The sequence below is a fragment of the Microcaecilia unicolor genome, chromosome 3 (assembly GCF_901765095.1).
Source record: "Microcaecilia unicolor chromosome 3, aMicUni1.1, whole genome shotgun sequence".
In the NCBI taxonomy this organism is placed as follows: Eukaryota; Metazoa; Chordata; class Amphibia; order Gymnophiona; family Siphonopidae; genus Microcaecilia; species Microcaecilia unicolor.
The window spans coordinates 243,978,919-244,004,937 of NC_044033.1; the positions used below are offsets into that span (position 1 = coordinate 243,978,919).

General features: G+C 45.4%; 2 protein-coding genes and 1 long non-coding RNA gene across 3 annotated transcripts in view; all 3 read right to left on the reverse strand.

Moving 5' to 3' along the window:
• The window catches only part of LOC115464537 (zinc finger protein 845-like), a 924,208-nt gene that overhangs the window by 424,530 nt on the left and 473,659 nt on the right, over positions 1 to 26,019 (reverse strand). The gene's annotated exons all lie outside the window — the stretch shown is intronic.
• The window catches only part of LOC115466435, a 478,102-nt gene that overhangs the window by 146,749 nt on the left and 305,334 nt on the right, over positions 1 to 26,019 (reverse strand). The gene's annotated exons all lie outside the window — the stretch shown is intronic.
• Positions 516 to 25,355, reverse strand: LOC115466402 (vomeronasal type-2 receptor 116-like). The gene is given in 5 exon segments (XM_030197603.1): positions 516 to 1,411; positions 9,967 to 10,029; positions 10,032 to 10,092; positions 14,844 to 15,071; positions 24,594 to 25,355. Coding segments are annotated over 5 exon segments (2,010 nt in total).

Below are 26,019 nucleotides of genomic sequence, written 5' to 3' on the forward strand. Positions count from 1 at the left end.
ATTCATTGCCAGAGAATGTGGTAAAAGCAGTTAGCTTAGCAGGGTTTAAAAAAGGTTTGGATATCTTCCTAAAACAAAAGTCCATAAGCAATGATTAAGATGGACTTGGGAGAATCCACTGCTTATTTCTAGGATAAAGACATAAAATGTATTGTACTGTTTTGGGATCTTGCCAGGTACTTGTAACCTGAATTGGCCACTGTTGGAAACAGGATACTGGGCTTGATGGATCTTCGGTCTGTCCCAGAATGGCAACACATGTTCTTATGATTGATTTCTCGTGGTTGTCTTTGTTCATGGCTATCTTTGTTCTGCAACAAGAGGAATACTTTAAATAATAATTCTATAATTGTGTAATAAAATATGATTTTGACTTCAACCAACCTATATGAAAATGACTAGGCTCGGGATAAATTATGCAATTTCTGGCAAAACACAGATTAATCAGTTTGAACTGGTCCAACTAATGAAAATAATATTAAATGTTTCCCTCATATTTATAAATATGAGTCATTTCAGTTTTTTGTTAAATACTTCCTGTTGTTTCTTTCAGGTCTCAGCAGAACAATGTAGCATTTTGTGATAAAGATACAGCCCAGCAGTCCAGCGCTGGAAGCCAGGATAGCAAATATCTCCACTGCCACCGTGTACTTGCCCCTGGTGCTCAGGTATGTTGGGATAAAGGAGACCCAGACACTGCAGAACACCAGCATACTGAAGGTAATGTACTTGGCTTCATTGAAACTGTCAGGTAAATTTCTTGCTAGGAAAGCTACAATGAAGCTGAAACCAGCCAAAAATCCCAGGTATCCCAGAACACAGTAAAATGCAGTTATCGACCCTTCATTGCATTCGATTAGTATTGTTCCAGTTTCTGACTGTGTATTAAGATATGGGAATGGGGGTGCAGCACACAACCAGACTACACAGAGGAGGATTTGAAGAAAGGAACAGGTAAAAACTATAGAGTATGAGACCCTGGCACCCATCCATTCCCGGAGCTTACTTCCAGGTTTAGTGGCGTGGAAAGCTATGACCACAGTGATGGTTTTTGCTAGAACAGTCGAAAGAGATATGGAGAAAATGATCCCAAATGCAGCTTGTCGTAGAATGCAGGTCACTTCCTCAGGACGGCCAATGAATATCAAGGAACAGAGGAAGCAGAGCATGAGAGAGACTAGGAGAACATAGCTGAGTTCCCTGTTGTTTGCTTTCACTATGGGAGTGTCTCGGTAATTAATGAAGATTCCTAGAATTACAACAGTGATGAGAAAGAAGAAAATACTGGTGAGAGTCAAAGCTATCCCCAAAGGTTCTTTAAAAGATAAGAAGTTTATCAGTTTTGGGATGCAGGCATCGCTCCTTCGATTTGGCCATTTGTCCTCTGGGCACTTCGTACACATGTCCATATCTGAGAAAAAAAGAACATTGTCTCAGTATCTGATAAATAGCATTACCTATAGGACAAAGAATAGCATATTTCTTTTACATTTAAGGATGCTTTTTCACATAATTCAGGCAACAACACATGTACTTAAGTATTTATTAGGTTGTAGGCTTTCTATATGTTTATTTTCTGATTCTAAACCTAAAAGAGATAGCTGTATATGCCAACCCAGATATTCAGGTGACACATGCTGTTTGGGACAATTCTGATTAGTAGGCGTGGAGGGGCATAATTCTTTTGTTGTTACATTTGTACCCCGTGCTTTCCCACTCATGGCAGGCTCAATGCGGCTTACATGGGGCAATGGAGGGTTAAGTGACTTGCCCAGAGTCACGAGGAGCTGCCTGTGCCTGAAGTAGGAATTGAACTCAGTTCCTCAGGACCAAAGTCCACCACCCTAACCACTAGGCCACTCCTCCTCTCAAATGCAAATGCCCATCTCCATGGGTGTCTATCTCTGAGAACGGGTACGTGAAGGGGCGGGACAAACCGTATTTTTGGAAAAAATGGGCATCCATCTTTTTTCCGATAATACGGTTTGTGCCAGCCAAATGCATCGGATTTGTGCGGATTTGAGCTGGGCAGTTTCATTTTTCAGCGATAATGGAAACTGAAGGCGCCCAGCTCAAAAACCACCAAATCCAAGGCATTGGGTTGTGGGAGGGGCCAGGATTTGTAGTGCACTGGTCCCCCTCACATGCCAGGACACCAACCAGGCACCCTAGGGGCACTTGTAACAATTAAAAAAAAAAGTTAACTACCTCTGAAGTCCATAGTTCCCTTCCCTTGGGTGCTGAGCCCCCCAAATCCCCCCCCAAACCTACTCCCCACAACTCTACACCATTACCATAGCACTTATGACTGAAGGGGGGCACCTAGATGTGGGTACAGTGGGTTTTGGGGGCGGTTTGGAGGGCTCCCATTTACCACCACATGTGTAAAAGGTAGGGGGGATGGGCCTGGGTCCATCTGGCTGAAGTCCACTGCACCCACTAACAACTGCTCCAGGGACCTGCATACTGCTGTGATGGAGCTGGGTATGACATTTGAGGCTGGCATACAGGCTGGAAAAAAAAAGGTTTTTAAAGTTGTTTTTTTGGGGTGGGAGGGGGTTAGTGACCACTGGGGGAGTCAGGGGTGGTCATCCCCGATTCCCTCCAGTGGTCATCTGGTCATTTAGGGCACATTTTTGGGACTTGTTCATGAAAAAAAAAGGGTTAAAAAAAAGTGACCCAAATTCGCGCTAAAAACGCCTTTCTTTTTTCGATTATCAGCCGAGGACGCCCATCTCTCCTCAGCTGATAAACACGCCCCAGTCCCGCCTTCACCACGCCTCCGACACGTCCCCATCAACTTTGGCCGTTTCCGCGACAGATTGCAGTTGAAGATGCCCAAAATCGGCTTTCGATTATACCGATTTGGGCGCCCACGGGAGAAAGACGCTCATCTCCCGATTTGGTTCGAAATATGGGCGTCTTTCTCTTTCGAAAATAAGGCGGATAAACTTGGGATGAGGAACTGACTGATGTCCAAGACCATAATAACGAGGACCGATGCAGACTTCTGCTGAAACACAGTTGGTGAAAGGATATTAGCAGTTTTTCCCTATAGGTTATTAAAATGATCTGTTGGAGAAAAATAAGCACTACATACACTATATATAGCACTGTATGTTCCTAAATAACAAAGATATATGGGATTATAATACATGGCACTATCCAGCATTAACAACCTGGCTTTCAAATGCAGACTCTGATTTATTTCATCTTTCACTGCTAAAGCCAGTTGCTTAATGAGCCTCGGCTTTGCATACAGACAAAAGAATGCTGTCAAGGGTGCCAATGTACCAGAATAACATAGTAACATAGTAGATGACGGCAGAAAAAGACCTGCACGGTCCATCCAGTCTGCCCAACAAGATAAACTCATATGTGCTACTTTTTGTGTATACCCTACTTTGATTTGTACCTGTCCTCTTCAGGGCACAGACCGTATAAGTCTGCCCAGCACTATCCCCGCCTTCCAACCACCAGCCTCGCCTCCCACCACCGGCTCTGGCACAGACCGTATAAGTCTGCCCAGCACTATCCCCACCTCCCAACCACCATCCCCGCCTCCCACCACCAGCTCTGCCACCCGATCTCGACTAAGCTCCTGAGGATCCATTCCTTCTGCACAGGATTCCTTTATGTTTATCCCAAGCTTGTTTGAATTCTGTTACCATTTTCACTTCCACCACCTCCCACAGGAGGGCATTCCAAGCATCCACCACTCTCTCCGTGAAAAAATACTTCCTGACATTTTTCTTGAGTCTGCCCCCCTTCAATCTCATTTCATGTCCTCTCGTTCTACTGCCTTCGCATCTCCGGAAAAGGTTCGTTTGCGGATTAATACCTTTCAAATATTTGAACGTCTGTATCATATCACCCGTTTCTCCTTTCCTCCAGAGTATACATGTTTAGTTCAGCAAGTCTCTCCTCATACGTCTTGTAACGCAAATCCCATACCATTCTTGTAGCTTTTCTTTGCACCGCTTCAATTCTTTTTACATCCTTATCAAGGTACTGCCTCCAAAACAGAACACAATTCTCTAGCTTGGGCCTCACCAACGACTTATACAGGGGCATCAACAACAATGTTGTTATCAGCACCAACATCATGGTCAGACCAGTCAAGGACTCTTGGAATTTCCCTTGCATCCTGAGAAGCGCAGTGGCTGGTAAAACTGCATACTGTATATGAAACCCCGGCTTCTTATCAAGGTGACCCCTTCAATGTGGTGCCGGTGAAACAATCTTGTGGCCCTTGAAGTCATAATATCTGGGATAAACAATGTTATGTGTGTATCACTGACAAGGCCAGAATGCATGCTATTAGCCCAGCTGTAGCCATAGGCGCCGACTCCGTGGGTGCTCGAGCACCCCAATATTTCACCCACTGGAAGTTCTTTCCCTCCCTCCCTCCGAGTTCCAGGGTCGTCATCCCTCCCTCCCTTCCTTCGAGTTCCAGGCCCCCTCCCTCCCTCTGAATTTTAAAAGTCATCTTGACTTACCTCGTCGGGGTTACGGCGGCCGGCAGCAGTGGTAAAAAGCGTGCAGGCTCGGCACTTACTTCAGTTTTCCCTTCTCTCTCTCTCAGCTCTGGTCCCGCCCTTGCGGAAACAGGAAATGAGGGCGGGACCAGAGCTGAGAGAGAGAGAGAAGGGAAAACTGAAGTAAGCGCCGAGCCTGCACGCTTTTTACCGCTGCTGCCGGCCGCCGTAACCCGACGAGGTAAGTCAAGATGACTTTTAAAATTCGGAGGGAGGGAGCCTGGAACTCGAAGGGAGGGACGACGACCCTGGAACTCGGAGGGGGGCACGACCCTGGAATTCGGAGGGAGGGAGGGAAAGAACTTCCGGTGGGTGAAATATTGGGGATCCTGGAACTCGGAGGGAGGGGGGAGGGAAAGGAGAGAGAGAGGGGAGGGAGGGGGCCTGGAACTCGAAGGGAGGGAGGGGGGCCTAGAACTGGGAGGGACTGGAACTGGGAGGGGGACGGGGACAAGGGGGGGCGGGGGAGAGGGAAAGGGATGAGGGAGGGGGAATGCACCACCTGTTAAAAAAAATTCAGCACCCCCAATCATTTTGAAAAGGTGGCTCCTATGGCTGTAGCTCGTGATTTCTATATAGGACTCTTATCTGAGGCAAGGTGGCTGTGTTGACATTCCATCTGAGAAGCAGTCCCTGTATTGCTTCTGACTGACCATCTGAGGAACACTCTGCCATCTGCTGGACCTCTACATCAGGTTATATAGTTGCCATGTATAGATGTTATATAAGTGCTGTGGGTGTAGACTGAATTATAAGTCTGCCTAGGATAATGTGCGTATACTCTGATCTGTTTCTATGATAAGACCTTCATTGTCTTCATTCTTGCCTTTTCATATTATTTTTGCTGCTATTGTAAACAAATAAGCACTTTATTTGTATAATACCCTTGGTGTGGAGTTAGTTCTATTTATTATTTGGGCATTGTAAGCTCAGATCTAGAGATATGAGGGAACACATTTGCTTCTAACTCTACATTGTCTAATGCTACAACAGTGCATAGCCATGTACTTCTGTAATTCATACTGAAACAGTCCCAACCAGATCTATGGTGGGATGAGGGCAGAAGACAGAGAGGTGCTGGAATCATGTGGAACTGAGAGCAGAAGAGAGAGAGGTATTAGTCTTGGGGGGTTGAGGGCAGAAAAGGGAGAGTGCTGAAGGCATAGGGAAGAGCAGAGGGCAGAAGAGAGAGAGAGAGAGATAGGTGCTAGAGTCATGAGCAGAGGAAGCTGAGAGCAGAAGAGGGAAAGGTGCTTGAATCATGTGGTACTGAGGGCAGAAGGAGGGGGGACTCATGGAGGAAAGGTGCTGGAGTTGCAGAAGGTGCTGGTGGAGGATGAGAGACAGGTTCTGGATCCATGGTGGAAGGGAAAGGAAGGAAAGGAAAGAGAGGAGAGATGCCATTCTACAAAAAAAAGAATACTGCTTTGTGTACCAGCCCCATGATACACGTCCGGGTGCTTGCGTCACACACTGGTTGAGAACCGCTGACTGTGGCTGATGTAGATTTCTTATCTTGCATAATTTTTTTTGAACACCTCTGAATTTCACAGAGCAGGAACCATAGGGGTCGATGTTCAATTCAACTTAATCAGTTAGAAGCAGCTTCTACCCAGTTAACTCACACTGACCAGGTCCTGCCCAGATATTCAGTGGCTCTTAGCCAGCTAGTGCTGCTTAAAATCTGCTCAAATCACCTTGGCACTATCCAGTTAGTATACTATTGTATTTCTGGGGTAACTTCAAGGCCTGGTTTCTATGTTGTACCTGCCTGCAGGAGCAGAGCACAGGGGAAGTGTGCCTGAGCTCACCCCTCCCCCTCAAGGGAAACTGGCTACAGGGTATAGTGTGGGCATCAGAAAATGGTGGAAGGAATGGATCCTCAGGAGCTTAGCTGAGATTGGGTGGCAGGGCCGGTGGTGGGAGACAGGACTGGTGGTTGGGAGGCGGGGATAGTGCTGAGCAGACTTATACGGTCTGTGCCAGAGCCGGTGGCGGGAGGCGGGACTGGTGGTTGAGAGCCGGGGATAGTGCTGGGCAGGCTTATACGGTCTGTGCCAGAGCCAGTGGTGGGAGGCGGGGCTGGTGGTTGAGAGGTGGGGATAGTGCTGGGCAGACTTATACGGTCTGTGCCCTAAAGAGGACAGGTACAAATCAAAGTAGGGTATACACAAAAAGTAGCACATATGAGTTTATCTTGTTGGGCAGACTGGATGGACCGTGCAGGTCTTTTTCTGCCGTCATCTACTATGTTACTATGTATAAACCTCATCAAACAGAAACCGTTTTGAAATGCAACATAACCTATTTTTTTATTTTTCCTATGCAGTCTTAGTGAATACAAATGTACAGAATGTATCTAAATCATATATGTGAGTGCTCAGTAAAAGTGTTGATTGCTACAGCTGGTCTAGAAAATAGCAACGGACAACGTCACTCCATCATCGCACTCAGCCCTACCTACCATCCCCTACTTTCATTCAATAATGTGCTCTCATAATATTCAATCAGAATTATAAGTAGAAGGAGAAGATCAATACTTAGCTTGGGGCTGAATGGCTGCTGGACTTAGCTGTTATCAGGAATGCCGTTGCTATAGGTCAACTGAACTATATCGTGAGGTGCAAGTGCTCATGTTTAAAACTTCATTTTTAAATCTTCATTCTTCAGAACTCATTTTTGTATATCTTTTCCACTCGTACTCAGGTCCACTTGTGTTCAACTCTCTCGTTCTAAACACTACAAGTGTTTCGCCATTTTAAGCGTCTTCAGGAGAACTTAAATTGCTCAGAGCTTTGCTCCCACCGGACAAACTAGCTCTGCAATGTTCAATCAATAAATTACCATCATTCTTTAATCAGTTCATATTCTCTTCTTCTAAACGTATCTGTATTTCCTTGTATAACTATCATGTAAAAAAACCAAGGCTCACCTGAAAAGGAAGGGAGACCATCTCATACGAGGCCAACCGCCAAAGAAATGCCGGCACATGCGTCCTACAAGTTTATGTAATCCCAGATGACGTCATGACCCAATTATTTGTGGAGCCATTCCACTTCCCGATTCAGGTATCCCATTGAAATATGAGACGTTGCTCCTTGCACTTGAGAACTCTGGCTACAGTGCCCTCAAATGGTATATTTACTTGCTTCAAGACAACATATTTTAGATCTGAAATGACATGATTATTATTGGTCCAATGTTCTACCAGAGGGGCTTCCCTCTTCTGGATTCTCAAATTGCTGACATGCTCCACTATACGTTGTTTAATTTTTCTGGTAGTGTAGCCAACATACCACTTTTGGCAAGGCCAGATGATTGCATACACAACCTGAGCAGATTCACAATCGGTTTCAGCTGTAAGATAGAATGGACGACCCGTCTTAGGGTGATCTACCCGGTCAGTAGTCCACACATGTCTACAATATACACATTGTGAACACGGATGATGTCCTCTAGAAATAATAATAATAATCATGTCATTTCAGATCTAAAATATGTTGTCTTATCTAAAATATGTTGTCTTGAAGCAAGTAAATATGCTATTTGGGGACAATGTATCCAGAGTTCTCAAGCGCAATGAGCAATGTCTCATATTTCAATGGGATACCATTGCCCCTGCTGGCCTGAATCGGGAAGTGGAATGGCTCCACGAATATTTGGGTCATGACGTCACCTGGGATTACATAAACTTGTAGGATGCATGCGCCGGCGTTTCTTTGGCGGTTGGCCTCGTATGAGATGGTCTCCCTTCCTTTCCAGGTGAGCCTTGGTTTTGTTACATGATAGTTATACAAGGAAATACAGATACGTTTAGAAGAAGAGAATATGAACTGATTAAAGAATGATGGTAATTTATTGATTGAACATTGCAGAGCTAGTTTTTGCGGTGGGAGCAAAGCTCTGAGCGGTTTAAGTTCTCCTGCGGACGCTTAAAATGGCGAAACACTCGTAGTGTTGAGAACGAGAAAGTTGAACGGGAGTGGACCTGAGTACGAGTGGAAAAGATATACAAAAATGAGTTCTGAAGAATGAAGATTTAAAAATGAAGTTTTAAACATGAGCACTTGCACCTCACGATATAGTTCAGTTGGCCTACAGCAACGGCATTCCTGATAACAGCTAAGTCCAGCAGCCATTCAGCCCCAAGCTAAGTATTGATCTTCTCCTTCTACTTATAATTCTGATTGAATATTATGAGAGCACATTATTGAATGAAAGTAGGGGATGGTAGGTAGGGCTGAGTGCGATGATGAAGTGACGTTGTCCGTTGCTATTTTCTAGACCAGCAGTAGCAATCGACACTTTTGCTGAGCACTCACATATATGATTTAGATACATTCTGTACATTTGTATTCACTAAGACTGCATAGGAAAAATAAAAAAATAGGTTATGTTGCATTTCAAAACGGTTTCTGTTTGATGAGGACTATCCAGTTAGTGCCAGAGCAGTCTTGTGATAGGGTCTGGGATCTGGGCAATACCTGTGCATCACCAATATTCAATGTCAGTTAACTTAGAACAGAATAAAGGCTGTCCTAAGTTAACCAGTTAGCTATCCTTGCAATGGTGCTGAGTATTTTCAGTGCCTAGATAACGCCCAGTATCCACCACATGCCCAGACTTCTGCTCTGACATCTAGCTCAACACTAAATATCTGAGTATAGAAAATATGCAAATAAATGAAGCTTTGAAAGAATGACACACAAGGGTGGAGGCAAACAGATTCCAAAGAAACCAGCCAGCCAAAGAGTAGAGCATCAAAAACAAGTTTTTTATATAACCCCCCTCTGTTTGGTTATTGTGTTCTATATATTATATGTTATATATTTTTTAATATTATATTTTATATGTTACATTCCATACTTTATATTTGATATTTTATATTTCATTCATTTTATGTTTTTTGTATTTATGTCGTTATGTTTTTATGATTTTTAGACCCCTGAGGAAGGCTTGCATGCCGAAACACGGACCGTGTTGGGTCTCAATAAACTTTTTTTTGATGCTCTTACTCTTTGGCTGGCTGGTTCTTGGAATCTGTTTGCTTCCACCCTTGTGTGTTGATTTTCGTTTTTTGTGGAAGATGTGGACCCCCCCTTGACTTGCCATTTCCACTTTGAAAGAATGTCCTATCTCAGGCTACAACTGCACGCATATTGCTTTGAAGCTCCCTGAAGGAACGCTTAGGTGCTCATTTTCAAAGCAACTTTGTAAGTCCGTGTGCTTTGAAAATGAGCCTCTTAATGTCTTTTCACTCTTCTGTCCTTAAAAGGTGCCTAGCACAATGATTGGAAGTGAGTTAAACCAGTATCTGCTGTAGCCAGCATGTAAAAAAAATGGTGACCACTGAAGGTTTAATATTACCCCCATAGTGACTATCCCACGGCCATAAGGTTATCATATTCCCATGTTCTATATTACCCACCAGTGTGGTTGGAGACCTCTCCCTCTGGACAGGGGATACAGTCATAGCAGCAGACAGGTTTCCCTTCCCCATAAGTTTCCTGAAGCCTGAAGGGCACCTTTGGCTGCATTTGGCCTGTGGAGGTGTCTAAATATTGGAATAGAAATTGGTATAATCAATTGTGATTGATAAATAACAGATTTCCTTTTCTGTCTGTCATAAGCCAGTTGATATCATTTCAGCTTCTGGAATCTGAAGTCAGCCTGAACTGGAAATGTCTTGTGTACTGATTCTCATTATTTTACAGGTTTCTTTTAAAATGAAGTTTCTGAATCAGAAACATGAGTCAATATCTCCTGCTTATGCTATTCCCAATTCCAAAATGGAGGCCACGACCTCCTGTGGCAGTCTCATGAGGCTGCCACGGGAAGTTCTGGCCACGAGTTTGGAGTATAGAGCCACCGGAGGCAGGAGTAACGCGTGATAATCCTGGCCCGAAGAAGCCACTAGACTAGTTGGGCCTTTAGATGGTAGACCTGGGGGTGAGGTGACATTTTTGGTTCTGACCGAAAATGCTCAGGCATTTTTGGCCCGAACCCAAATTTTGGGTCAGTTTTTAGTGCTGGATCCAAAACCAAAACTGAAGTTCAGTTTACTTCTTATTTGATGCTAGGTTCCACCCTAGGAGTCGGCACTCAAGAAAAATATCTAGATTCCATCGTGGACATACACTGAAAGCTTCTGCTCAGTGTGTGGCTGCAGCCAAAAAAGCACACAGAATCCTAGGAATTATTAGGAAAGGGACAGAAAATAAGAGAAAGAATATTATAATGCCTCTGTATTCCTCCATAGAGACTAACACCTTGAATATTGTGTTGAAATTCTGGTTGCTGTATCTTTAAGAAGATATAGCAGAATTAGAAAGTTAAAATAAAGGTGACCAGAATGATTAAGGGGGTGGAACTCTTTTCATATGAGGAAAGGCTTAAGAGATTAGGGCTTTTCAGCTTGGAAAAGAGACAGCTGGGGGGGGGGGGGGGGGATATGATGCATGTAGCAAGACCTTGGCGGGAGGGGGGTCTACAGCCCAAGGGGGGGGGGGGGCACTGTTTAGCCTGCCACCCCCAGCTGCCGACCCCCCCCGGCCACTATGGACCCCGCCACCACCAGGTATCTTTGCTGGCGGGGGTCCCCAACCCCCGCCAGCCGGAGTCTCCTTAAGCGCTGGTCAACTCCGGCGCCTTCGCTGATGATCTCTCTCTGACTCCTTATGTCCTGCATGCATGGGCCTACATACATGACATGCACGCAGGACGTAAAGAGTCAGAAAGAGATCATCAGCGAAGGCGCCAGAGTCGACCAGCACTGAAGAAGACTCTTCAGCTGGTGGGGGTTGGGGGACCCCCACCAGCGGCAATGGGGGAGGGTTGGTGGCAACGGGGTGGGGTCGGCGGCTGGGGGGTCAAACGTAGAGGGGGCCAGGGCGTAATCTATGGGGGCTCATGCCCCCATGGCCCCACCTAGCTATGCCCCTGGTGTAGAATGGGTCAACGTAATTGACTTTTTACTCTTTCAAAAAGTACAAAGACTTTGGGACACTCAAGGAAGTTGCATGGTACTACTTTTAAAATGAACAAGAGGAAATATTTTTTTCACTCAGTGATTAGTTAAGCTCTGGAACTTGTTGCCAGAGGATGTGGTATCAGCAATTTGTGTATCTGGGTTTAAAAAAATGTTTGGACAAGTTCCTGGAGAAAATGTCCATAGTCTGCTATTGAGATAGGCATGGGGAAAGCCACTGCTTGACCCTGGGATTGGTGGCATGACTCTTGCTACTATTTGGATTTTGTTAGGTACTGTGACCCGAATTGGCTACTGTTGGAAGCAGGATACTGGGCTAAATGGATCATTGGTCTGACCATTATGGCTAATTTATGTTCTTAGCCACAACCAAGATCTTGGCTCCCACCCCCTTGCAATCAAGGCCCCCCAGCTCAAGAACCCACCATGTTTTAGGGCCCTCTCCTCAGGCCCCCATTTCAATCTCCTCAAGAATAGACAACACCCTTTGGATCCACCTGAATATCCCTGGTGGTCTAGGGGGGTCTGTTGAGGCAGAAGTGATGCACATTCACTCCTTCCCATGGCTGCTCTGAATACAATATGGCAGCTGTGACCTCTCACCATAGTGTTAGATTACTGCTGGGAGAGAGGGGATATGACAGCAATGTTTAAATACCTCAGTGGCGTCAATATACAGGAGGCAAGCCTTTTTCAAATGAAGGAAAACTCTGGAATGAGGGGGCATACGATGAAGTTAAGAGGAAATAGACTTAGGAGGGCTCTAAGGAAACTGGAAACGAGGACTGTGTCAGAATTTAAGAACGCGTGGGGCAGGCATGTGGGATCCCTTAGGAAAGGAAGAGTTAGTGGTTATTGAGGATGGCCAGACCGGATGGGTCATTTGGCCCTTATCTGCCGTCATGTTCTATGTTTCTATCATTGCTTCTCCCTCCCTGCACCCTTAAGCTTAGTAGGTGTCCAGTTATAGCCCATGGTAAAACTAGATCTAATGCTAATATTCACTTTATTGAGGGTTGGAAGCTCTTAGCACCATTGTAGAATTAAGTGAATGTTTATGTTCAGGCCATTTTTTTTAAGGCTGTACTGTTAACTTAGCTGGCAAAATTTTGCCCAGTTAAGCTCAGCTTGATAGATTTTCAGCTAAAAGTAATCATAAATATTGCTGGGAAACAAGATTTAGGACACTCAGAGGGACGTCCCGGCGAAGGGGCGGGGAAACCCGTATTATCGAAACAAGATGGACGTCCATCTTTCATTTCGATAATACGGTCGGGGACGCCCAAATCTCAACATTTAGGTCGACCTTCGAGATGGTCGACCTAAATGTTGAGATAGTCGACCTTAGAGATGGGCGACCTCGGTTTTCGCCAATAATGGAAACTGAACCAGCATTCGTAGTGCACTGGTCCCCCTCACATGGCAGGACATCAACCGGGCACCCTAGGGGGCACTACAGTGGATTTCATAAATTGCTCCCAGGTACATAGCTCCCTTTCCTTGTGTGCTGAGCCCCCCAACCCCCCCCCCCAAAACCCACTCCCCACAACTGTACACCACTACCATAGCCCTAAGGGGTGAAGGGGGCACCTACATGTGGGTACAGTGGGTTTTGGGTGAGATTTGGAGGGCTCACATTTACCACCACAAGTGTAACAGGTGTGGGGGGGGGGATGGGCCTGGGTCCGCCTGCCTGAAGTGCACTGCACCCACTAAAAACTGCTCCAGGGACCTGCATACTGCTGTGATGGAGCTGGGTATGACATTTGAGGCTGGCATAGAGGCTGGAAAAAAATGTTTTTTAATTTTTTTTAGGGTGGGAGGGGGTTTGGTGACCACGGGGGAGTAAGGGGAGGCCATCTCCAATTCCCTCCGGTGGTCATCTGGTCAGTTCGGGCACCTTTTCGAGGCTTGGTCGTGAAAAATAGGGACCAAGCAAAGTCGACCAAATGCTCGTGAGGGACGCCCTTCTTTTTTACATTATCGGCCGAGGACACCCATCTCTTAACCACGCCCCGTCCCGCCTTTGGTACATTGCCGACACACCCCTGTGAACTTTGGTCGTCCCCGCGACGGAAAGCAGTTGAGGACGCCAAAAATCGGCTTTCAATTATGCCGATTTGGGCGACACTGAGAGGACACCCATCTCTCGATTTGTGTCGGAAGATGGGTGTCCTTTTCTTTCGAAAATGCCCATCAGTGCTAGCTGCTTAATGTACTCCTCTACCACTCACTTTCATAGAATAACAACTGCGGAGCACTGCAGTCTTCATTACCCCCTATGCCCATACTGGCAAGGAAAATCTAAGAACCAACAGTCTCTCTCTTGCCATGCAATCCTGTGTCCCTCGAGTTAGGAATGGCCTTGCCATTAGGCAGACTAGAAGTCTGTCTAGGGTGTCAGCATTTGGGAGTGGCATTGGTGGAGCACAAGTGTAGAAACTCATCCCTCCCTTTTCCCATCCCCCCTAGTGCTACGATGGTAACCCAGTCTTGATCTTACAAAGTCACAACAGCATATAACCTTTCCTTCTTGGGTTATGCACATATGCAAACCCCTTTTGTCTGACCTGTAGGTAGTTGACACCCCGCAATCAATTTCCCCGATGTAGCACCATTACCAATGGATATTTGGATCCAGCACTAACTGTCCAAGTCTTTCAGGGGTTTACCCTGAAAGAAATCACCAGCCGCGGGCAGACAGCATACTACCCTTGAGCCCAGTTTGCAACGAGACTCCCCAATCTCAGCCCGCAGGTCGGCTCCTCTATTTGGCTCAGGAGATTAACAGCAATGACCCTGATCCTGATCCTCTTATCAGGGTTGGCTCAGCAGGTACCCCTCTTTCTTTCCATCAGGTCACTTTGTGGGGGTTATAGAATTCTTAAACACAGGCTACCAAGGAGAAATCTTACAGTACTGTCCTCCCTTATATAGAGTTCATCAGCTCCACCCCACACTGATTTTCCACGAATCAGGACATCCTCAAGTGTGAGATGGACTCATGACTTTCTTCTATGCTGGGCTCCAATATAGCAAAGGGTTACACAGTGTTTTGCAGGTCCGCTGCAATTCTCTCTCTTTCCCATCAAACTTAAAAGCACTGAGGAGGTGGCGGGGGGGCTTCTCAACATTCTCAGAACATTATAATTCACTCCTTTGCCAATGTCAAACCTATTCACAAAGTCTACTTCTCTGTTACTTTACAATGAGAGAAAATTGCAGGAAACACAATCACACAACAGTTTTAGCACTATGAACGATACCCGCTGGGTTCAGGGCCTTCCTTCAGGTGCTAATGTTTTTTAAACTCTGACCTCAGTGAATGCACTCTCCCACACAATCGCCTTCTCATCGATGGTGAAATCCTGGCCTGGGGGAGCATAAGGGTCATAACTTCCCACAATTTCAGATTTTATCCTCATATTGGCTAGATAGACCACATTAATAATATTGTAGCCAATGCTCAGGTCTCCATTGTCATCAAAAAAGATCTCTTCATCCAGAATGTTCTCAAAGTGGATGCTCTTCAGGTAACGATGAAGCTAAAGAATTTGAGTAGAGTTTCAGTAATGAACTGAACTTCCAAGTTAGATGTATAAGTTTCAAACATATAAAATCAATTCAACTTTATTTTGCTATTATTATTGAAAATATAGAAAGGATTATACAACGATGAAATATTAAACAACAAAAAAAGTTCTAATTCACCGTCGGCTTTGCCTCACGGGAAATGTTACTGCGCCTTGATAAAAGAGGCCCTTCAGACTCTGAAAAAATGAAGAGAAGACAAGAAATGGAACCCCCCCAAGAAATGAGAAAGAAACGAAACAAGAAAAGGACCAAAGTTAATCATAATGGAAATATTTTCAAAGCAGTTTATCTGGATAAATAGTCATTTACTTGGGTGAACTGGCTTAGCTAGAAATTACACTTCTTTACCTTACTTAGGGATCCTTTTACAAAACTGTGTGAGGCACTGACACGTCTAACAAAGCAAATAAAAAAAAAGCATACTACGGGATATGGACTATTGTTAAAACATGTTATTTTACCACTAACTTGTGCTATTTTAGCATAGGTGGGATTTAACCACATAGGAATCTTCCTGCTGAATATCTACCCCTAAGAAGGGACGTTATCAACAAGGGATACCTTTAAGTTGGGTTATTTGACCACAAATCATGTTATTTTATGCAATGAGATCTTGTTCTACAATAGCACAGTGCGTTTTTTTTCTAGCAAAAATGGTGCCAGTACTCAAATGCTAGGCCACCATTCAGGGGTGGGGTGATCACTGAGGGACCCATCCCACAATAGCCAGGCCCCCTGCATCCAGTCACAGAATCTATGACAAAGGCAGAATTGGTGTGTAGAGCCTGAGCTCTTTCATTAAAACTTGGGGACCATGGGTCAAATTTAGCAGACAATAGAAAAGGTGCCGGTACTCAGTACCCCCCCAAGTACCCCCTCAAAAAAAGCCCTGCTAAAGAGTGACAAGATTCTATGCAGAATTTCAAAGAGTAGCAACATTCCATATAGAACCCCAAAGAATAGCAAGATTCCATGAAGAATCTCAAAGAGTAGCAACATTCCATATAGAACCCCAAAGAATAGCAAGATTCCATGAAGAATCTCAAAGAGTAGCAGCATTCCATATAGGGCTTTTCAGCTTGGAGAAGAGATGGCTGAGGGGAGACATGATAGAGGTATATAAAATATTGAGTGGAGTGGAACAGGTGGATGTGAAGCATCTGTTCACGCTTTCCAAAAATACTAGGGGGCATGCGATGAAACTACAGTGTAGTAAATTTAAAATAAATCGGAGAAAATATTTCTTCACCCAACGCATAATTAAACTCTGGAATCCGTTGCCGGAGAACGTGGTGAAGGCGGTTAGCTTAGCAGAGTTTAAAAATGGGCTAGACGGTTTCCTAAAGGACAAGTCCATAAACCACTACTAAATGGACTTGGGAAAAATCAAATTCCAGGAATAACATGTATAGAATGTTTGTACGTTTGGGAAGCTCGCCAGGTGCCCTTGGCCTGGATTGGCCGCTGTCGTGGACAGGATGCTGGGCTCGATGGACCTTTGGTCTTTTCCCAGTGTGGCATTACTTATGTACTTATGTAACCCCAAAGAATAGCAAGATTCCTTGAAGAATCTCAAAGAGTAGCAACATTCCATATAGAACCCCAAAGAATAGCAAGATTCTGGAATGCTAAAGAACAGTATGTTTTTTCTTTTTCTTTTTTTTATTTATCATTTTACTTAATTACATTCACATTTATCACATAAATGTAAGGAAATACAGAAATTAATATAAAGGAAAAAGAAAACATTTTCTCTCATCAATATTATAATAATTGTCCACAATTGGGGGATCCAAGATCAGGAAAACAATCTCAAAGAAAATAAGAAAAACACAAAATGATTAATCTTACAATTCATATTTTGAGGGAGGAAGGTTAATCGGTAATTGCAGCAGGTACAGTGGTAACTAAAGGAAGTTGCTGCAGAGGATTCTTCATCTGTTCTTTTAACTCCACAAACTCTTGTAATTTCTTGGGTTCAACAAATAAGTAATAAGGAAATAAAACACTTACAAGGGAATCGCTCTAGGAAGGTCCCACCTAGGGCAATGATTCTTGGCTTAAAAGCCAAGAATTCACACCTCCCAGTCTGTGATTCCCTTGATAAGTCAGGAAATATATTTATCTTTGAACCCAAAAAACTATCAACCATGTGTCGGAAATACAATTTCAAAACATTGTTCCTATCTAAATCAAAGACGAAAGTCACTAACAATATAACTCTCTATATAGGATATTTTAGGAAAATTTATCATTCAAGTTATTTTTCCTTAATTGGTTCTCCAGAAATTCCAATTTTTTACAAGAAACATGACTGTCCTTCATTACCAGATTAACTGATTTTCGTAGAGAAACCATTTCTGTAATCAAAGTCTCTATTTTTATATCTTGGACTTCCACTTTGTTAGATAAATATTGATATAATCACATATTTATTCCTGAAAAATTTTTGACATCTGAAGAAGAGAGTTATTCAATCTCTGCAGTACTTCCCATAGTGCATCCATTATAACATTTTTGGCTTCACCAAGTCCAATTTCTCCACAGAAACTGCTCCAGATATCTTCGGGGGAAAGAGCTCACTCTCCAATCCCCCAGTTGGTTTATTATCCGGAGTCAATGCTGCACCAGGACCTCCTCAGATCGCTTGAGAATCCTAACCCACTTCAGGCGTTTCCACTGTTGACCTCCATAGCGAAGCGTAACTGTTTCCGGGTCTTGGAGAGGTCATGCCAACAGGGGGACTCAAAGTCACTCCCTCTCCACTGAGATTCGGTGATAAAGCCTTGCTGTTCCCCGAAGCAGGAACCGATATCCCCGACGTTATGACCCTGAATCTCTCCAAAGTAGACTGAGAAGTGGTGGGAACCCCAGCTGTGTTCGAGGAGGATAACACCATGGCTTTGCCTTTTCTCTTCCCCATTCTCTGGGGAGCGCGCCTACTTCTTCAGGTATTCTGGTGTAAAACGGGAACTCAACTAACGTACGTCCTCCCTCAACGCCATCTTGGATCCTCCACAGTATGATTTTTCTATCGAAAAAGCTGCTGGTACTTAAATGCTAGTCCACCCTTTAGGGGTGGGGTGGTCACTGAGGGACCCACCGCACAATAGCCAGGCCCCCTGCAACCAGTCACAGAATCCATGACAAAGGCAGAATTGGTGTGTAGAGCCTGAGCTCTTTCATTAAAACTTGGGGACCATGGGTCAATTTTAGCAGACGATGGAAAAGGTGCCGGTTACTCAGTACCCCCTCAAAAAAAGCCCTGCAATAGCACAACTTGTAGTAAAAATAACCTATCTTAACCGCAGTCCACATTGATAGCTTCCCCCCTAAGGAGCATACATCAATATAGGCAGCCATTAAGATGTGTTATTTTACTGTTAACCACAGTTATTAGTGACTAAGAGGGGAATTTTTGAAAGAAACATCGAAGTTGGGATTTGGACGTCTTTGTAAAACATCCAAATTCGGGCGCAGGGAAAACCATATTTTCGAAAAAAAAGATGGACGTCCATCTTTCAATTTGAAAATACCAAGGACTTCCTTGGATTTGGACGTCCTTAGACATGGATGTCTTTGACTTTCGGAGATTCGAAACCAAAAACGTCCATGTCAAAAACGTCCAAATGCAAGCCATTTGGACATGGGAGGAGCCAGCATTTGTAGTGCACTGGTCCCCCTGACATGTCAGGACAATAACCGGGCACCCTAGGGGGCACTGCAGTGGACTTCAGAAATTGCTCCCAGGAACATAGCTCCCTTACCTTGTGTGCTGAGCCCCCCAAAACCCACTACTTACAACTGTACACCACTACCATAGCCCTTACGGGTGAAGGGGGGCACCTATATATGGGTACAGTGGGTCTATGGTGGGTTTTGGAGATCTCGCTGTTCCCTCCACAAACATAACAGGTAGGGAGGGTATGAGCCTGGGTCCGCCTGTCTGAAGTGCACTGCAATACCCACTAAAACTGCTCCTGGGACCTGCATGCGCTGTCATGGACCCGAGTATGACATCTGAGGCTGGCACAGCATATTTTTAAAGATGGTTTTTGAGGGTGGGAGAGGGTTAGTGACCACTGGGGGAGTAACGGGAGGTCATCCCCGATTCCCTCCGGTGGTCATCTGCTCATTTCGGGCACCTTTTTGTGCCTTATTCGTAAAAAAAAACACATCCGGGTGAAAACGTCCAAGTTTTACTTTAGGACATCCCTGCTTTTTTCTATTATGGCTCAAAGACGTCCAAGTGTTAGGCATGCCCAAGTTCCGCCTTCGCCATGCCTCTGACACGCCCCTTGAAATTTGGACATCCTTGCGACGGACTTCAGTTAGAGACATCCAAAATCAGGTTTCAATTATACCGATTTGGACGTCCCTGGGAGAAGGACGTCCATCTTCCGAAAATGAGCCTGTAAGTCTCATTGCATAAAATGGGATCTGTGCTTAAACTGCATACACTAGTGGTAAAATCAGAGGCATAGCTAGGTGGGGTGCCAGGGTAGTGACGCTCCCCCAACGGACTTCCGCCAGTGCCGGCACCTATTTTTCAGATGGTCTATCGCACCTACATAGTCCACTCTCTGCTCCTCCTGGCGTCACAACCTGGCTACGCTTCTGGGTAAAATAACACGTCTTTATTGTAGTCCACATTGACAGTTTCTCCCCCTCCCCCCCCCATAGGGGCATAGTTATCAATTCGGCTGCCTTAAGAGGTGTTATTTTACCACCGACTCATGCTTTTTTTTTTTTTTTAGCACAGATCCAATTTTAAGCAATGAGACCTAAGGGCCCTTTTATTAAACCATGGCAAAATCTGGGTTTAGCTTGTCCTAAGTCGGGATTTTCCCACACATTAAGACCATTTTAGACAGCCTGAGCTACCTTAAGAATGCTAGTCCTGCCTGGGAGGAAGTGAGTCAGGAGGAGGGTGGAGCCAAAACCAGGAAGTATTAAGACTGGGCAGGACTGAGGTTAGGGAGGCCTAGAGAGAAGAAGGAATTGAAGCCCCAGTGTACGTGGTTAAGAATTGTAGCCTGGCTGAGGTAAGCCACTTTTGCTTCTTGTTTGAGACTGACAAGTATAACTCCGAGGTCTGAGAAAAGGGGCATAGCCAGACCTTGGCTGGAGGGGGGTCCAGAGCCCGAGGTGGGGGGGCACAGTTTAGCCTGCCTCCCCCAGCCACCGACCCTCCCCGCCACTTTTGACCTCCCCCCCGGACCCTCCCTGCCATTTTCAACCCCCCCCTCCGCCGCCAACCCTCCCCCACCAGTTTTGATCCCCTCACCAGCAAAGGTACCAGGCAGCGACGGCGGCGGGAGGGGGGATCAAAAGTGGCGGCGGAGGGTCGGCAGCGGGGGGGGGGGGGGGTTGAAAGTAGAGGGGGCCAGGGCTAAATCTGTGGGGGCCCATGCCCCCACCTAGCTATGTCCCTGGCTGAGAAAAACTCACAGGCTGTGTTTGGGCCTTGCCTACTTAAGACTACTACTACTACTTAACATTTCTAGAGCGCTACTAGGGTTACTCAGCGCTGTACAATTTAACTGTGCTTATTGACCTACTGAGGCATTTTCCTTGTATTTCTGGCCCTATGAAGTAACGGGCCTTAGGATTCAATTAAATAATCACTTGTTTTCATTTATATCCCTTTGTCCAGCTGTTTTATTCCACAGGCCCACCCTCAACCCTCGCTCGGGGAGTCAGATAGTCAAATAGACATTTTTCTATTTTTAAAATTTGCATTAGCATGCAGCAACTGCAGATAATTAATGCATGAACACTTACTGCTTTCTATCTAGGAGGTGCTAAGCTCCCAGGTTAACCCCATGTTAGCTAGATAACACTTCCACACTCATTCCCTGTGCATTCCTCTCCCATGCCATGCCCCTTTCAAACATAAATACAAAAAAAAAAAGCCCGTGATTATCGTGCACAAAGAGGAAAACTACCGCAAGATAGTTTAGCTTATCAAGCGGTAAGCCCACCTTATTAAAAAGAGCCCCCTAGTTGCTAATAACTGCAGTTAATAGTACAATAACACATCTTAATGGTAGCCCTCAGTGATAGCTTCCCTTCTGAGTATGCATAAAATTTTGCCTGATAAAACAGCCAATGTCGCAGAAAAACATAACCCCCAATATTCAGCTGGCAGCGGTCAGCATTTTTCAAAATTCCTGGCCACCGCCAGCTGAATCTGATCTGTATATTCAGTGCGGGCCTAATCTTGGCATTGAATTCTGGGTATTGCCCGGTCACCGGATGTAATCCACGTTCTCTGTGATATAGATAAAGTTAAAATTGCTTTTTTTGTTGTCCTAGCTTTATCTGAGGACTTATCTGGCTAGAAAACTGAAAATCACTGCTAACAGGATAACTCTTGCTCTACCTCGATTCTGCCCTCGACTCTGCCCCTGCAGTAACCAGATACTCAGTAACACATTCTGGTTAACTGTGGCTGAATATTTGCTCTAAGGCCAGCAAGCAGGATTTAACCAGGTAGGAGCCTTCCAGCAGAATATCTACTACTAAGGGGAGAAATTATCACAGTGGGGCCGGCAGGGACAGTACAGATTGCTTCTGCCTGTGTAACCCATGGTTTGTTTAAAGAACATGATAGAGTGGGCCCCCGGGAGTAGGTCATTAGGGGAGTGACTGGAGGACCCCAGGAGGAACTCAGAGTAGGGTTACCATATTTGCTCCTCCCAAAAAGAGGACACATGCCCCCATCCTGCCCCTTTCACACCCCCACCCCGCCCCCTGTCACATACCGCCCCGTCCTTTTCACACACACCCCCACCTTCCCATCACACACCCCTAAGGGTGTCCTATCTTCCCCTTACTTTACTATACTGCCCTGGTGGTCTAGTGACCTCTTTGGGGCAGGAAAGAGCCCCCTCTTTCCTGCCCGGAGGGCCTGCATACTGTTCCTTGCTGACTCCGGTCCTGGCGCCAATTCAAAATGGCCACCGAGAGTTGAAGCGGCCTTGCAAGACTTCAACTCTCGGTGGCCATTTTGAATTGGCGCTGGGGCCGTGAGCAAGGAACAGTATGCAGGCGCTCTTTCCTGCCCCAAAGAGGTCACTAGACCACCAGGGCAGTATAGTAAGGGGAGGGGAGGATAGGACATCATTAGGCCTGCTCACTTGTCCGGAAATCCGGACAAATGGGCAAGGCTGGCAAACCCCGCTTGGTTGCCCGGCCATGTCCTCAAAAAGAGGACATGTCCGAGTAAAACTAGGCATATGGTAACCCTAGCTCAGAGGATATAAAAGGGAAACCCTGTGGGAAGGATTTTGTCTCTGGTTCTGCCTCTTGAGAAAGTAACCAGCTCTGGATGTGGGAGTTAGGTGTTACTGTCTGTTCCCCTGCTAGATGACCCATTGCAAGAGAAGGGGGTGTCCAGTAGTGTTGTAACCAGTGGATTGATTATCTGGACAGTAAGCTGTTATATTGCATTAGCCATTATAGGAGCCAGAAACTCGGCAGATTGGGGTGTCCTGGCTATAACTGGGGCTCGGGTGTGGAATTGCAGTCTACCCCTGGCTGATAGCTAGACCTTTGAGGTGGCAGCCCGAAGGGAGTATGCAGTTACTGGAAGCCTTGCCCAGATGGTATTGAGGTACATCGGGAGTGTGAAATTCACTCTGGGTTTGACTGAGCTGCAGGACAGGCATTAAGGGTTAAGCATGTGTTTTAGGCCCAGATATGTATTATTGATTACTAGTAAAAAAGGCCCGTTTCTGACACAAATGAAACGGGCGCTAGCAAGGTTTTCCTCGGCTCCCCTGCAGCCACCCATGTCCAACGACCCTCCTCTCCCCCTGCAGCCACCCATGTCCAGCGACCCTCCTCTCCCCCTGTGCCCACTGCAGCCACCCATGTCCAGCAAACCTCCTCTCTCCCCTGCCCCCCTCCTGCCACCCATGTCCAGCGACCCCATGCCCCCCCTGCAGCCACCCATGTCCAGTGACCCTATCTCCCCTGCCCCCCTCCAGCCACCCATGTCCAGCGACCCTCCTCTCTCCCCTGCCCCCCCTCCAGCACCCATGTCCAGCGACCCTCCTCTGGCCATGGATCAGCTGTGAGGCATGTTTTTCCCCCCGGGTTCTGAAGTTGACATCATAATGGTTACGGTGATGTCAGCCTGATCTACAGAGCCTAGCAGACCAACTCAGAATGAGACATGGGCCCAGGCAAGTCAGAACGTTGGAGGTGAGAATTATTATATAGGTGATCATCTGGAGAGCAATATGAGTTACAGTTGACTGTACGAAGACCAATGCAGTGGAAACCATCGGTTAAGTTAATAAATGTTTCAGTTCTTTTAGTTCCCTGAGTGTCGTGTGGTTCCTGAGTGGATGAGCTGATGGGACCAGAGTGAGTAAGTGACAATAACATGCAGTGCCTCTCAAGCCCCTTCTGACCTGGGATAGCAGGACCGGGTTACACCTGCACTGCTCCATCGAAGCCTTTAAGATACTGTTCCCTCTAAGCTGAGTAGGAGGTCTTCCAACTGCACTGTGCTGGGGAGGAGGGAGGGGGTGTTTCAGAATTCTGTTTTCAATCACTAGGGTCAGGCAGGACCTCTAGAATCCTGCAGAATTTGCCTGTTGCTGTCCCTCAGTATTGAAAACATGATAATGAAACAGCGCCTCCCCCCCCCTATTGTTAGGACTGTAGGTGGAGGACTGCCGCTCAGCTTAGAGGGAACAGTGCTTTATGGTACGCCTCGGATCTTGGATGGGAGCTGATTTGTGGGGAGTGGGGAGGGAGGGAGTAGGGGCTGCACCAGAGTTTTGGTTCCAGACAAAAATAGGCTTGTATTTTTTACCAAAATACTAGTACCAATAAAGATGTCACGCCTGTGGGGTGGCACTTTACAAAACCAGAACACTGTACCAGTGATTTCATGGTAAGAATCCTGAAAGAGAACTTTAAAACAATACATGAACGTAAGACCTTTGAAGTCAGAATGATTAAATATTTTGACACCCACCAGACGGGACTTAACAAAGATCTGGGTTTTCTAGCCCATTATAAACCATAAAATTGTACTGCTTTGAAAATCGTACTGCTTTGTCACCCTCCTGTCTCCATGCATATCTCACCTGTAACTCTTCCTGTCTCTCACCTATCCACCCCCATTCTGTCAGACTGTCACTGGAATGCTTTGATGTTTCACTTATATATACTGTCATCTACCAACATTTGCTTATTTCCGATCTGACGAAGAAGGGCAACCTTCGAAAGCTAATCAAGAAATGTATTAAGTTATGGCCAATAAAAAGGGTATCATCTTATTTTCTTTTCCATGTTTTATTTTGTTTTATTTCTATTGATTACCTTTAAAAGTGGACTAATATGGCTACTACATCTCTCTAACTTGATTTGGGAATGACTTTTGTTTTAATTTTTATTACATTTGTACCCTGTGCTTTCCCACTTCATAGAATTCCACCATTCAATGATGTTACCTTCCATGGCAAATCGTTCAGTAATCTCCAAAATTCTTCACTTCCAGAACCAGACATCAGCATGTCATGTAGTGCGTGTGCCAGGGCATATACAGCATTGTATACACTGTAGCTGTTTCCAAAGTATTTGCTGTCACAGTGTGCGAGGAAGTGTGACGTTCGTTTAAATTTGCAGGGTCTTTTGATACTTTTGGGGCACTGGCTGTTACACAGGCCATTCCACCACTCCTGAGTAAAATAATCACTTGGAAGCAAAGTAAGGTTCACCTCCTGGACAAATTTTGTAAAGCTTGAAATTTTCTTCTTTACAATTGTGAATGACAATGTGCTGTTCTTTACATTGGGTTGTAGTCTATAGGTTGAAGGAATATCCAGATCGGTTTTGGTGATCCAGACCTTGCCAGGTATCCAGAAAAAGTTTATTTGAAGAAGTAGATTCCTTGTTTTTTCTATATTCATATAGATAATGATCACATTAGGTGATGTCATGTGAATGGTCTTATTAATTGTAGATATCTTGTTTAGTGTTCTGAAATTGTTTTGAGTGTAACTGAAGATTTCTGTGAATGCAATGCAACCGCCGTTCTTCTCAATCCCTTCTCTCATGATCTGGACAGCCTTTAGGCTGCTGTCATCCTCGGATGTAATGATACCAACCCAGGTCCAGCCGAAATGCTTCAGTAACCTGACAATCCCAGTGCAAAGGTGCAACTCGTTGGGCACAGTCCGATAGAAATAAGGAAAATTAATAGTGTCGCTCATTAAAAGATTCTGCGAAGTGAAACTGATCTGTTTTGAAAAAATAATTAATTCATCATTATCTTTGTGGTTGTAGAATTGAGCTTTAAATTACATCTAACATATCTAGAACGCATCTATACTGTACATGGTAGAAGGACAAAGGTGACAGACAAGAAACACACCTAGCATGAAGTGGCAGTATAGCTGTGTTAATCTCACCAGGACAGTTGAAATGGTCAACAATCATAAAACAGTATTTCTGCACACTGGGTCAATATTCGCCCAATATGTTACTCCCAATATTCAGTGCTGGACCATGTCCGGGAACCGGCACTGAATACTAGAATCTAATTTCTGTGGGGAAGGCTGCCAGAGCTTATGTGGGCCTGGCCGATTATTTAGCTGGGGCCTGCATAAGACAGTTATGTGTGCCCTGGCTGAATATTGGCCAGGACACACGTAACTGGGTTTAGATTCTGAAGTACTGCTGATCCTCCTCCCAGCTCCCCAAAAAGTCTCCCTCCTTCCCTCCCACAACCCCGCATCCTGCGCCATGTAGCAGCCCACCCCCACCCTCTTCGGGCCTACCTGTGCTCCCTGGTGAGATGTAAAGCCCTCTCCTGCCTCTTGTGGCTGGCTGGTGAAAATGGCTTCCATGACCTCTTGTGACAGCTTTCGTAATCAC